Source organism: Triticum aestivum, chromosome 3D, assembly GCF_018294505.1.
Source record: "Triticum aestivum cultivar Chinese Spring chromosome 3D, IWGSC CS RefSeq v2.1, whole genome shotgun sequence".
In the NCBI taxonomy this organism is placed as follows: Eukaryota; Viridiplantae; Streptophyta; class Magnoliopsida; order Poales; family Poaceae; genus Triticum; species Triticum aestivum.
The window spans coordinates 610,449,479-610,464,250 of NC_057802.1; the positions used below are offsets into that span (position 1 = coordinate 610,449,479).

General features: G+C 42.1%; 1 protein-coding gene across 2 annotated transcripts; it reads right to left on the reverse strand.

Moving 5' to 3' along the window:
* Positions 1–4,545: 4,545 nt before the first annotated feature.
* LOC123080954 (villin-3) lies at positions 4,546–14,266 on the reverse strand. 2 transcript variants are annotated; one of them, XM_044503906.1, is made up of 23 exons: positions 13,965–14,266; positions 12,191–12,312; positions 11,786–11,885; positions 11,399–11,467; positions 11,064–11,306; positions 10,772–10,949; positions 10,556–10,688; positions 10,262–10,424; positions 9,823–9,970; positions 9,623–9,723; positions 9,294–9,449; positions 8,876–8,944; positions 8,722–8,790; positions 8,474–8,611; positions 8,176–8,304; positions 7,222–7,369; positions 7,092–7,102; positions 6,868–7,008; positions 6,650–6,775; positions 6,493–6,558; positions 5,685–6,003; positions 5,366–5,598; positions 4,546–5,273 (listed from the first exon to the last, which is right to left on the reverse strand). In XM_044503906.1, exons 2-23 carry the CDS (start codon positions 12,244–12,246, stop codon positions 5,160–5,162), a joined length of 2,910 nt encoding a protein of 969 aa, XP_044359841.1. In that variant the 5' UTR covers positions 12,247–12,312; positions 13,965–14,266; the 3' UTR covers positions 4,546–5,159. The 2 variants fall into 2 exon arrangements, with proteins under 2 accessions (XP_044359841.1, XP_044359840.1); XM_044503905.1 differs by lacking the exon at positions 13,965–14,266 and adding an exon at positions 13,700–13,949.
* Positions 14,267–14,772: the final 506 nt, after the last annotated feature.

Here is a 14,772-nt window from a genome sequence, read left to right on the forward strand (position 1 = left end):
CCACCTCAGGCGAGTGTATCCTTGCCGCCTTAACATACAATTGCGGCATCGCGCTCTGCAGAGTTGGATGTCCGAACACTGGGTGGTCGGTGGAAGGATGTCCTAACAAGCCGATTGTCGACATCTTATTCTGGAACGGCGAGCTCTATAGCCTACTCTCCGATGGGCACCTCATCAAAATCGAGATTGGCATGACTGAGGATGGTGCACCAGTTATCGCGGCTACGCATTGGTTAGTCATTCAAAGGATCGGCCGTAGCATCAGCGAGGGAAACTACAGGGACTATGTTAGTTACATCTTTGATCTAGAGGGCAAGTTTGCCATGGCACTGAGGCGCCAGTGGTTGCCAAACCATGACCCTTTCTTCAAGGTGTTCAAGCTCGTCGACATCCATGGACCATATGCATGTTACAAGCACAAGTGGTTGGAGGTGACAAGTTTGGGTGACCATGCACTGTTTTTGGGGGAGACATTCTCGAAGGCGGTGCACGTTGCAGGGAATATGCCAGGCAGCATAAAGATCTACTACTCACATAATTGTTGGTTAGGTCAGAACACCGTTGATCTCTAGTGACAAGGTATTCTTCACAATCTCGAATGACAATGTTGACCACACATACTACAAGAGAGACGACACAAATAATGAAGTCACTGACGATGGCGATTACGCGAAGAGGATCAGGTCAGTAGGATACTTCAAGAAGGGCTGTTTAGATGGTGGCATGTGGATTATCCCTCCAAATTTATAGCTAGTATTGACTTTGTGGTATTAGCCCATAATTACCTATGAGGTTGATATAATAAAAATGTAAGACAGATAACCAGGTTGTGTGTCACTTCATAGACAGGCTATAGTGTTATAAGCTCTTTTTTTTTTGAAGAGGGGCAAAAGATTTGCCTCATTCATTAAATAAGAGGAATAGAGTTTATATTCGTGTTACAACACAGACAGCGCCGCAACAACCAAAAAAAAGGTGACCAACTACTCTCGCGTCATCAAGTATCCCAACTTTCTAGCACCCGCAGTTACCCAAAGCGAGGCCTCCTTCTTGATGTTGGCGAGTAGTACCGTCGGTGGAGCACTCTTCTGACGGAACACCCGCGCATTCCTCTCGTTACAAATGGTCCAGGTGACGAGCATGGTGAGCGAGGCCATCGCCTTCCTGTTGGGGGAAGATGTGTCGGAGAGGCCCACCCACCACTCTTTGATGTTGTCCGAGAGGTGCCATAAGGAAGTATCGATGCAAGCTTATGGAGTATTTCTTCTTTACTTTGTACCCCCTCGGTTCGAAAATATACCAGTATTTGTGTTTTGTCTCATGCTCACAATTAAGTACTCCCTCTGTTTCAATTATCCTAAATCAAAAAAAATAGGTTTGACCAAGTCTATAGAAAAATATACCAATATATACAACACCAAATTAGTTTCATTAGATTCTTCATAAAGCATCTTTTCAAACATATGGCGGACGACTTGGCGATTCGAAGACTAGAGGAGGCCATTGGTAACGCTCGTGACCAAATAAAGGTTGCTGAAGGGTAGCTTCGCGTGCTTTTGTACCATCCGTCGGGTGCGTGTTGTGTTGTGTGTGGTCTCTGTCTTTTTGCCTTTTCCCTTTCTATGTGGCTGCTTGACCGGGTTATTGATTGCAGCTTGGTTCCTAGCCTTGGATGAGGAGGTCATAGGGGCTTCGTTGTACCTTCAGCAGCTCCATGACGTAGCGTGTTTTCCTCCCAGGGACTATTTTTTTGAGTGTGTCGTCCTGGGGCATGTCGTCGATCTACTCAATCGCGCTCACCAGGTTATAGGCTTGCAATGCTGGCGTAGACTCAAATGGGAAAGTTGATGGCATGTATCTATGTAGTGGGGGCTGCTCCTAAGGAGGGCATCTTTGATCTGTCCGTCCGGCTTGGCTAGGTCAATGCCGAAATGGTTCGACGGTGATGATTGGCTACATGTGAGGGAGCTCGGATAGCTTTGGCGCACTTTAAGGACATAGACTTCCACCACATCTCTTGGATGACGTTGTCCGATACGGATTGCTTCTTCTAGGAAATCTATCGACATGCCTTAAAGGGAGAGCAGCGTTGCAGATACGAGGAGATCTTGTATATGCAGTGAGCTGAACGCCCCATTTTTTTTATTTGGTGGCACAGGAAAAACTGATGGCAAGTTTGGGTGTTTGTGTTTTTGAAACCCTATAATTTCTTAATTGTTGAGATCACTTCCTTTATCTTTGATTCGAGTTCGTTGGTGGGCATTGATAGAAACACAATGTGCCGAAAGACCGGGCTCACATCTCCAAACACGTCGACCATGTGTGAGTGCCTGGCTTGGCAGGCGCGTCAGTCGCATCCTGCGGGATGTTTGGTCCATGCCCGGTGGTTGTCAGGTCGTGCCACGGCCTCTTGCCACCGCATGCCCTTGGCAGGATACCATGCTTTCATATGTCTGTCCGGTATTTGGACTTTGTGATCTGCCCGGATGCTCCCGAGTAGTCATTTAGTAGTTTGGAGTATTGATACCCGATTTCGATGGTTCGGGTCGCGTATCATCGGGACCGTGGCCAGCCTTTCTATCAACCAGCTCGTTCGGTTGCCCTGATCGGCCAAAGAAAGACATGCACAACGATCGTCTTTTTTTTGTCATTGGTAAATATACAAGGCAGATACATATGCAATACGAACATACTCACTTGCAGACCATTCACGAGAAACATCCTTGAAATAGCTAACCTAAATTTTTGCTGGTATTAGATGCTTCGCTTCTTTGCTGAATTTGGTCTTTGTGTCGATGGTTGCAGTTGTTTTCCTCAAATAGTTCACTTAACTTTCATTTTATGTTTCAAATTCTTTACTTCCGGGTAGAAGTTGGTCTTTTCGCCAATAACGCAGCAGGCCATCTGTCAAAGACAAATCATTAAAGAAAGCTATGGGCAATGATCATTGTCAAGGAAAATAAAAATGTAGTATGAACATAATCATTTGCAAAAAAATTGAGGACAAAATTCTTCAAATAGTTTGCTTAACTTCTGGAATGCAGTTGGTCTTTGCGCCAATTGGTGCAACGGGTCATCTAATAAAGTAAAAAATGGAATATATCTCGGAATGGCTATGAAAATGCCATAATAGGTAGTATGGTGGATGTTTTGAGGGGATAGGTGTTTTATGTACATGAGAACAAGAAGGGGTTCTTCCATAGAGTTTGGATATACCAGCCACGATTAGCACCATGTCTCGAGTTCAGAGCGGGCGATGCACGGTACCGTAGAGGCTAGCAAAATATGGATAGGTGGAAGTGTGTAAAAGGTCAAAAACTCATATTAGTCATAAAGAACCTAAATACTTATTGCAGGAGCCTAATAACCCCAAAAAGGTCAAAAACTTCGCACGCTGTTGTTTCTAGGGGCCGGCCCTTTTCGGGGTTTCACCCCCAAACGGTTTTGCAAAGATTCAAGAACTTTCCCTCCACCGGGTTTTTCTATTTTTCTTTTATTGTTTTCTTCGGCTTTTTTTTTCTTTTCCTTATCTCGTTTTTCCTTTTTCTTTTTGATCATTTTTCTCTTTTCTTTTCTGTTTTTCTTTTTAATTTTTATTATTGTTTTTCAATTTTCAAAAATCTTTTAAATTCATGATTTTTCAAGTCATTGTTTTTTTTGAAATGATGAACATATTTTTCGAAATCGTGGTTTTGTTTTTACACAAATTGGTGAACATTCTCTTAAATCATGAACATTTTTTAAACTCACAAACTTTTTTTTTGAAATCGTGGACATTTTATAGAATTCATGAACATTTTTTAGAAATTTGTGAACATTTTATTAAATCATCAAAATATATTTGAATTTGTGAACATTCTTTTGAAATCATGAACATTTTTTTGAATAATGGACTTTTTTAATTCAAGACTAATTTTTTGGAATCATGAAATTGTTTTACAAATTCATGAACGTTTTTCGAGTTTGCAAACAATTTTTTTTGAAACCGTGAACATTTTGAAATCATGAACATTTTTAAAATTTGTGCAGTTTTTTACAAATTTGTGAACATTTTTTGAATTCCCAAGCATCTTTTTGAAATCATGAATATTGTTTTAAAATCATGTTTGTTTTATTCAAAATTAACAACTTTTTCTGAAATTTAGAACTTTTTGATATCCCAAACTATTTAAAGAAAGGGAAAAACAAAAGGGAAAGAAGATTAAAAAAACAGCCGTCGGCCCGGCCAGCACATGGGCCGGCCCAGAAGGGCGCAAGGGTAGCCAGGGGTGCGCGCTGGCTTCATTCGCAGCGCGGTATGCGCGCTCCCCAATTATTTTCTTATTGATATTCCCTTCATATGATTTGCCTCTACTTTAGTCCAATTTTATTTATAGTATGGAAGTAATATTGATCAGAGGGAGGGAGTAATATATTTCTGCCATTGTTTCGAGCAGCATCTAGTATGCTCGATCTTTTTCACGTGCAGTAGAATCATGGTGGGTCTTACAGTATAAACCACAGAATATGATAACAAAATTTGCACGCAGGAATCATAATGAGGACTTACGAGAACAGAGGCTTACTGTAAATCTGATTACAAAATTTGCACGCATGAATAACTAATTACCACTTAAAAGATCAAATTCCGAGGGCAAGACGCCCGTCTCCCGTACATCGCCTGGATTTTCCAACATAAGGGGCGTTCATCCCGACCCATCCCATCACCTAACTTCTTACACCATATATGTAACATAATTATTTGTCAGGAAACCATACACAGCATGAAAGAATGAAACAAATGGTGAGGTTTCAAAGAGGGCGAGGAAAAAGCATTGCAAGCTCACAACCAAACCGGTGACCTTGGAAAGGAAAAAATTAGGGTGTGTGACCAGGACCGCCAATGCAGCGACCCGGCACACGACATGGAGAATTCGTCAGTGGACAACACACAATTCGGGGGCATGGGCAGCTCAAAACTCACTGCTCCAGCCCCTCAGACGCCTACTGAGGGTCCCCTTGACCCAGATAGGCTTACACTTACCGATGTCTCTTCTTAACATTGCGACGTGTGCGAGAGAGATCTTCATGTCTGAGATTTGCCTTTGAAAACCAATCTCGCCGTCCTTGCTTTCACCAACAAGCAGACATAACTACTGCATATTTGACAGCATAAGATTTTAAAAGAGCTGAAGAGCGATCTTGAGCCTATTCTGCTTCCACTTTGGTAGCTTTGCAAAAGCCTCCTTTGTCATGCCAAACTTCTCCCTGAACTCTGCCGAAGATAGATACGTCTGCAGATAAATGTGTCAGTGCCGTAGTGTTAGACTGTTAGGTTTGGAGGAGGCTTTTAGATGATTGAGTCAGAAGAACAGCAGCAGCATACCTCACGCCTGGTACTATCAATGTCTGTGACAGGATTGCTTGAAGATGTCCTCAAGCGATCATACGGATATGTAGGAAGCCCTTCCTCGTCTTCGGGTTGATCCTCCTTTACATCTTCCTGTATTGTCGGAGTCACAGTTTGCCCATCCTTCGCAGCAGGGGTACTTTCTTTGGCGTCTTCCTCTGGCTTAGGTTTGCTTGCTTCAGATTGTGGTTTCTTTACCTCAGGACTCGCTTGACATCAAAAAAACATAGCAGGTAAGAGAATTGTGCTTGCGACGCAGAAATGTATCTACTACTTGCTGAGGATGTTAGCATACCTTTAATTGACTTTGGTATCAGAGTTTGTCTAGGCCGCTCGAAAGAAGCAGACATTGCGGCGATCGAGGCAGCTCTCTGGGGTGGCTTCACAGGATCAGGGGAGGAAGACTTCGAAAATGATTTTCTTGCAACTGGTGGAGGGGTTGATAGATTTCGGGCATTTGAATTCTCAAAGGTGGCAGCCAATGCATTGAATGCCGGTGACCTTCCTCTAACTCTTACACGATCGGGGCTGAAAGACGTACTTCTCCGCTGAGATTTATCAGGCACACTTGATCTTCCAGTGTGCGATGATGTTGTTGTTCTTCTTTTAGGTTTCTGCAAATTATATAACCAAGAGTTAACCTTACTCTAAGAGAAAAAAAAAATTGGCTATTGAGATGATGAAAATGCATGCATTTGCCACCTGATAAGGCCAATCAGTCACCTAGTATGTTTATACACAATACAAAGTGGCCATTAAACGTTCAAATGTTACATCTGAAGATAGCATTTTTATCCTGGCATCTTTGTGGGTTTGATACAAAAAATGTATAAATAACTAGCAAATAATAGACACTCAAAGATGCATGACCAATGGCATCATGAGGTTATTTCAATGAGTTATAACTAATGAGTACCACCAGTCAATATCCTTTCCTTACTAATGTACCAATGGGGAATGCTGCAATAACTTGGGAGAAAGATACGACAGCTATGCTGGACATGCAGATGCAGCCAAGCTAGCCTTTGTTCACAACCACCTAACATACCAGGTTGAGAGACACTTTAGGAGGTTAAAAAAAATCAGAAGGTACGGAATCTTACATCTCTTCTTGGTTTTATTCCATCCTTCAATATAGACAGCCTCCTTTCAAATGAGTTGCCATGCATCTGAGACGATTTATAAGACAAAACACAATGAGGTTAGGTCCTGAAGTTACATGAAAGAGAAAACACACAAACCTACAAGGGAAAGGCTTACGGCTGTTTTTGCAGAATCCCAAGTGAAGAACCTGGTGAAAAATTGGGGCTCACTTCCTTCATTGATCACATAAAGTGGTGTTTCTCGTGATAAGTTTTCCATTGGAATGTCAAGTTCTAGAAATTTCTGGCAGAGAAGTAAGTTTTATGAATCCAACATAAACTAAAAAAAAGGAAATTTGCTTTCTCCACACAGAAAACCATGAAATTATAACGTACCTCTCCAATGCTCAAAGCTTGTGCACGTATTTTTGTGTCCACATTTTGTCCAACCCATATAAATACACATGAATGACAGTCCAAAATAAATATGTCCTCTGTCATCATATCATCTTGTGTGAAGTTGAATATCTCTCTAACCTGCAATATCAGGCGACTGCCATTAAATTTCATCACATTATCTTATTTTAGTCAAAGTACATATGAACTTTAGAGTTGCTCACCTTAAGCACCCCTTCATTAGCCCAATGTACGCCACAGAGAATACCAATTCAAAAGGAAAACACAGACCATTACATACTGAATGATAATGAAGACAAATAGATGCAAGAAATTTTATAAACTCTTTCTTACCTTTCAAAAAAGTACAACAAAATAAATGAGCGTCACTTTCTGGATCTCTTGCAATCTTCTGGCTGGAGTACTCGGATTTTATTCCAAGTATCTTCCAGAACTGATCATATTCTGATCCTTCCTTGAGCATTCTGGATTGGAGATTTGGCTGCACATAATATATTGGATGAGAAGGATGGGAATAATCGAAGTTTTGGTATATTGATAGTGTGGAGCAATCAGAACTGAAACCATGCTAGCATAAAGTACAAACATACATTACCACAACAACATGCATTTAAGGTGATACTGAAGTTGGCCAGATATGACTAGGAAGCACATGTCAGATGGCGAATATTTACTGCAATAACTACATAAAAATTGTGGAAAAAGCACCAGCAAAATCAGGAAACATAATTTATGTTTTATGAATATGTAAATCACACTGTACTCACTCCGTTCTTTTTACGCTGCATATTAGGTTTGTCTGAATTCAAACTCCAAAGTTTGACCAAGTTTACACAAAATATTATTAACATTCACAATACAAAATATATATAATTATATCCATCATGAAACATATTTTTTCATATTATATTTATTTGGTATTGTAGACGTTGATATTTTTTAATATAAATTTGTTCAAACTTTACAAAGTTTGACTTTTGACAAATCTAATACGCTGAGTAAGTAGAAACTTAGGGAGTACAAGATAGTCATGTACCAAAGAAACAAGAAAATATGAATAATTTTAACATGACATAGATGGATTTTAGTGACTATAGTATCCATATTATTTTAAAAAATGTTCAATCGCACTGATGATCATGAACACTTAAGTTATTTACGGTTGACAAACAAAAAACTGTCATATTGAATATAAGTCGATCATGTTGATGTGGCAACAGCTACATGAACGATCAAATGCATTTGCATGAAATGATTATATTGAAGGGCATTTCCCATAAGTCATACCTTGATCACATCTAGTTGCCTCTCAGCGAGCTCTTGGTCCATTGACGAGCTTAGATTCCCAATCCACGTAAATACCGTATCTCCATCATGCAGTATGTAACAGTACGACGAGTTCAGGGATGGTGCCACCTGGTAAGAAAAACCATATCATAGTTAAACATGTACAAGTACGGGCTAAAAAAAGTGGTCATAGCATTAGTTACAAAAAAAAGTGGTCATAGCATTAGTTACAAAAAGAAGTGGTCATAGCATAAACACAATGCCCTGTGCAGTGAAGATAGACCGAAACAGAAAGTACCGCATCAACTTGAATTGCTTGCATATTATCTGGTCCTGAACCTTGAACCCGGAACAGTGCAACCCCACTTTCTGAATATGTATCATCCTGACTGCCATTTTCTGAGACAAATTTCTTATACCCAGTGCTAGCACCACCCTGTGTTATTGAGTTTTTTCAGAAAAAAAAATGTAAAGGTGTGCAGCAGAAAGATATGTCCAGCAAAAGGTAGCACAGTGAAGCTTAACCAAACAAATTAGAAGGCTGACCTTGAATATAACCAAATTCTGAAATATTGGGAAAAACTCAATGGGCTCCTTTCCTTCATAAAGGCGAACCTGTGATAACCAGATTTATTGAGATTGAGAGCCAAGCAAGATTTTACGGATTTTTGAGTCTCAAACAAAGCTGAACTTTATTTACCAGAACTGCCTGGAATTTTAGAGACTCAACCATCTTATTAGCAAGTGAAGTGGCTGCAGCCCTCTCCTCCTGTCCTCACCAAAACAAAACATGTGTTTAGATAATTATTCACCAGCTTGAGAACTTGAGAGTACAAATGTGGCACGCTCATATTCTCATTACAAAAGAATGCTAAATACATTTCCATTTAAAATAGAATGAAGGCATCTTTGATACAGTACTGGTTTGCACAGCATGACAAAAACATATCCGAATTCGCAAAGAACAGAATGATTGCTGTCATAAATCTAGTAGATTATACTGTACTATACAAAGAGAAAACAAACCCGGGAGTCAACATAACTCACTATTCACTGATTCCTCTCGATCAGTCATCTATCTAGTACATTTACAAAAGATAGTAAATGTTAAAGATTACCTCAATACTCTTTTTTCCAAACCAAGTACCAATAAGGCATTCCTCCCCATCATCACCAGGGTAGCTATATTGGAAAATATAGCAATCTCCACTGTAGAATTTGCATTGTTCGGAGAATGAAAGAAAAGTTTTTTCGCTGTCATTTACGCGCCAAACCTGTAAGATTTACTCAACTTCAGATTATGTATGTCGAAATGGAATTTTAGCAACAATCTTGTTACAGGGTAGAAGTGTTTTTCTCACAACAGTTCAACAAACAAGAATGCGACAGCAATAACTGTTTTGGGTCTGGTTGCAAAACCATTAGCAAGAAAGGAAATTCAACTGACCTGCAAGTTCCCTGTGCAGTCAATCTGAGGTAGAGGCTCTTCCTTCACAGGAGCAGATTTTGCTACAGCCTTAACATTAAATCCTTGGCGTTTAAGAAGGGCTACAAAAGGAAATTGATGTGTCAACAAGTTTTAATAATGATAAGGAAAATAAACAATAATAACCGTGACTAATAACAAAAATAACCATCAATGCTAACCTGCAACTTTCCCTCTGCTCTCATCTGACACAACTGCCTCAGCTTTCTTGGGCCATTTATTAAACTTTGATCGGAATATAACCGTCTCAAATCCTTCCATGAGACGAATAATGTGAGATTTTGGTCGATCTCCTTCACGAAGTAATTCCTACAGAAGTGACAATACACCATCATGGAAAAGTGGATACTTGCCAACGCAAAAATCAAATTACAAATGGGCCTAACCAAAGCAATACGCCGTCACAGTTCCAGAAACAAAATGTTTGGTACATCAGCATAGTGATGGCATGTCTATCTTTTCTTAAGTTGTGGTAACTAATTAATATGGCTATGAACCAGAATTTCTGAATAATGTATGGCATGACATTAATTTGAGCTTGTAAATTATCAGCAACCATCAAAATCGTCCTGTTCAGAAGCAGAAAGGAGAAAATCTTACCTCAGCTGCCAATCCTGCTTGTTTCCGATCTTCGAGCGCTGTTTCTCTACCCATCCAGACATAAATTTCAGATCCGCAATCTAGAAGGTAGCATTTTGTTGAATCTAGCAGCGCTTTTGTTAGAACTTCATAATCCACAGAAACTGTTTGGCCCTTGTTGACCCTGAAAATATCAAAGAATGGAATATTGTATCAGAAGGGAAAACAGATACACAACAGAACTACGTGTTTAGAAGAGAGTGCATTGGGTAGAAGAAATGAAATTTCTGGGATTTATTTCCAGTGATATATTACCAGAGCAGCTTTGGAGGGAAAGCGGTATCTTTTCCATTAGGCTCAGAAAAGGTCTTTCGGGGAAGAGGAGCAAATCCCCCAAAGAGACCCCAGAATTCACCAGCATCAGCGTCTGCCATCAACTTTCCATCCTCTGTTTGAAAGAGTAAATTATAATCCTGGAAGAAGAATATTACTTTGTCCATTTAAGAAGTGTTTTCTGAAGAGTGAACTTACCAACTGCAGCTACATCACATTTTCCTTCATGGTTGGTGTCTTTGAGATATTGCACAACCTCAAGGGCTTTAGCCCTCTCTTGAATACTAGAATTCGATCCATTGAATTGGAATATCTTGGACTTTGTATCTAAAATAAATATGTCATCATGGTTGAGTGATGATCTTGCAAAAGGAACCTGTTGAGGAAAAGCGCAATGTGACATACATATTTGGTAGTCATCACCATGAAAGAACAGAGTGACAAATACATTCAGAAAAAAACTACAGGGAACACAGAAAAAAGTATCCACCTCTTTGACATGGACTGTATGCTTTCCTCTGCAGACAAATAATCGTGTTACATGCTCCCGTTCATTGATTTCAGTGTGCCTGAAACCAGATGCAATTCCACCTTCCTCTGGTATAATACAGGGTTTAAAGTAGGAAAGAAATTTCTCAGTCTCATTTCCCTGTACTTCACGGTATTGAACACCACGTCCGCCAAGAGCAACATCCAATTCCACAGTCTTGATTGCAGCTGTACCAGATTCATCCTGTTCATTAATTAAAATGCAACAAATAAGTTTGATATTTCATTAGCTAGGGTATCGACAAAAAGGATGAAAGCTTAAATGTAATAGCATACCTGACTGGTATCTTTACCAAGCCAATAATGGATATCATGCTGAAAAGAACCATTTTTACGGGCAGTTGTCTGTTCCAATGACAATGACAAAATAATTATTAGTCTTAATCAACATTATTACGCTGATGACATTAGCATCAACATTATTATGTTGCATACATAATATGCAGAAATAAAGAAATATAAAAAGGGAAATAATTCCTTCAGGTATAAAGGATCACATCATTATGGTAAGAAAAGATGCAGGATAAATCGATATTTAGTAAGGTTACAAGTTTATAAAAATGAAGGGATGAGACCAGTTGAATTGCTGACCCAAACAGCTCTGAACAACAGAACTAATCATGGACTTGGGCGCGCCTATAATTTGAGAAGGAGTAGTAGTACCTTTAGTATTATGTAGGAATCTCCTGCGAAAAATTTCCCATGTGATTCTCTGGGAACAGGAACGGCTTGCAACTTCTCAATCCGCCATATTTCCAGTCCACTGAGGGTTGTTAAGAACAACTAGGCAGGGACAACCTATATGTAAGCAATTTCAACACAATGCTGGCCTAACATATTCACTTACTTTCAGTGCAATATTTTCTCGCAGACTTTCATTCATCAAATGTGAAGCTGACCTATGTGTACTAAACATTCCCTACTGGGTGTGCATCATTAATTTAGAACAATTGTGCATGACAGTAATGAGAGATGGAGATATATGACATTCATAGGATAGAACGATATGGTAAAGATAAGTGAACATGACAATGTAAGCCGGTGGCGAAATAGGCAACCGAAGGATACTCTTTTTGACCAGCCCCTTGAAAAGCAGGATCTACATCCCTCATTGAAATCGCCATAGTACCCCTGGATCTCGGCGGACTAGTCTTTCCTGGTTTTTGCTTCAAGAGCGAAGAGAAGGTGTGCTGAAAACAGAAATTCATAGATAACTTAGTAGAAATTCCATTTTCAACAACAACAGATTTACAGCTCCAGGCAAGATCATTTACAAAAATCTTGAAGAAGAATATCCATAAAGAATGTAAACAACATTTTTATATATATTACTAGCTAGTAAAATAACCCAGATGAGGCAGACAACAGATGAATGGAAAAGCATACAATTGTTTCCAACTCAAACAGTTAACCAAGAGAAACAGAGCACCAAAAGCTTGAGATAATAGGGGCGAGCGGGCAGCAGTCCACAAGACATCCTTGGATATAATCAAATGTTTGGCAATTGCTAAACATCAGGCCTGATCCAATAACAGGAGTTGGCAATTGCTAAGCTTCAGGCCAGCTCCAATACATCTCCTGAGATGATGTAGGTACCGTACAATCAGATCCAATGTCAACCGACTTGAAGCATACACCAAGAGATGCTCTGATATCCAATTGCTAAAATTCACTGAACTATTCCGGACAGAAGTGGGCATCCTTTGCAGTGTGTCTGTAACACAGACAAGATGTGAACGCATCTCCAGTGTTCAATGAAGCTGCTTCAATCAGACTCTGCTTCCTTCCACCTGTGGCAACAATATGCAAGCATGCTCCCATCGGGCTCTGTATATGGACATCGTCGGAAGCCCACTTGCTATCAAGACTTGCGTCAAGAAAGTCGACTTGACAGGTTCTGGATATCCTTGTGCTGAAGCCAGAAGGTATACCCATTCCAGAAGCCGAGTTTGATCAACACAAGGAAGAAAAGTCAAACCAAGCAATGTGTCGTCGTTTGCACAACTCCAAGGCAAAATCCAAGTTAGCACTAAGCATGGCACCCTAGGAATGGACAAGCAATCCATCCACGTCAATCTCAGTAGCAGATAAGAAAGCCAGCCACGAGGAAAATGGGAACCAACACAGTACATGATCCCGGTAGAAGCTCCCGAGCACAGAATCCTCCTGACGGAACCATCTCTGCTCCTGGCGCGGTCCTGAGTTCCAGACGGGCAAACCAGATGGATAATGAGCGGAATCTGCACGCGAGACGAACAGGGGCGGCGGATCTGGACCCGGAAACTGCGGATCGAGGGATCTACCGAAGCCAATGGGGTTTAACAGACTAATCGCTGACAATCTAGCCCATTGCGGGCGGCAGAGCAGGAACGCGGCGCGGCGACTGAGGAAGAGGGGACAGCAACGGCGAAGAGGCGGCGGGATGGCGGGATGGAGGGGAGCTACAGCGGGGCGGCGGTAGACTAGTAGAGAGGAGTGGGGGAGAGATTCGGAGCGGCCCGGGGGTGGCAGATCGGGCGCCCCCGTTGACACGGCAAATCACGGGAGGGATCGCCGCTGGTACAGACAGACACGTACCTTACTGGCGGACCCCGGCGCGGCGGCGGCCATGGCGGCTCAGATCGGCCGGCCCCAGAGCAGAGCGGAGCAGAGAAGCAGCAGAATCACCACCCGCAACGGCCGGCGCGGCGAGAGATCGAGCGGGCGAGCTGGCTGAACAACCCCCACCCCGCACCCGGCGCTAAACAAAACAAATCTCCCACCCCATTCCGGCCCGAGTATATAAAAAAAAAAGGCGGGGGATGAGCTCGCGGGAGGCTCGGATTTGGTCGCACGCACGCACCTGGGGCCAGCCGTGGTCGAATCGTGGTGCGGAGTTGCGGTTGCTGTCGCTGACCGCCGCTGGCGGTTGCGCTTGGTCGGTCGGGCTCGGGCCGGGTTTACCCCGTCAATCATCCACCCATGGGTATGGAGAGGGAGGCGGAGGGAAGGGGTGGCGAGTTACTGAGGGTTAGTCGGAGGCGTGCTCGCCACTACGAAGGAGGACGGAGGAGGACGACGAGGAGGTGGCAGGGGGGTGGCGGAAGGTGGAATTGTGTGGGGGTCTGCGCTGTAATGTGGTTTTGTTTGGGAAGAAGAAAACAAAGAATGAAATCAATCAGACGGCCGCGGCGCCGCTGTTGTTGTGCGTTGTGTGTCGTGCTTGTGCGTGGGTTTTTGGTTGCTTGCTTCCTTCCTTGCACGCTGATGCGATCCAGTGTGGAATAGAAGGAGGAGTTGGTAGAAAAGGGCTTGCCAAAGTGAAAGAAAAAGGGGTTGTTGGAATTCTGGAAGTGGGAGGAGAAGGCATATTTTTCATTCATGATACAAAAAAGGCTTCACCAATTTGGTTAAAATTGTTTGGATCCTTCTTAACATGACATGTGCTACCATGTTAGTCAGCATGACCCTCCAGACAACCGCCGGCGTGACACAGCGTCAGAGTCGGTTGGTCCGGCGTGAGAACAACGATGGCGATTGCCGGCCGATGTGTGGTGCTTTCCGCACGACGATGCGGCTGGCATGGCGCGGAAACACGGCGATCATCGACGTGCATCGGTGAGTGTGCGGCTGCCCATCACACGCGTGGCTGGCATGGGGCCAAACCACGC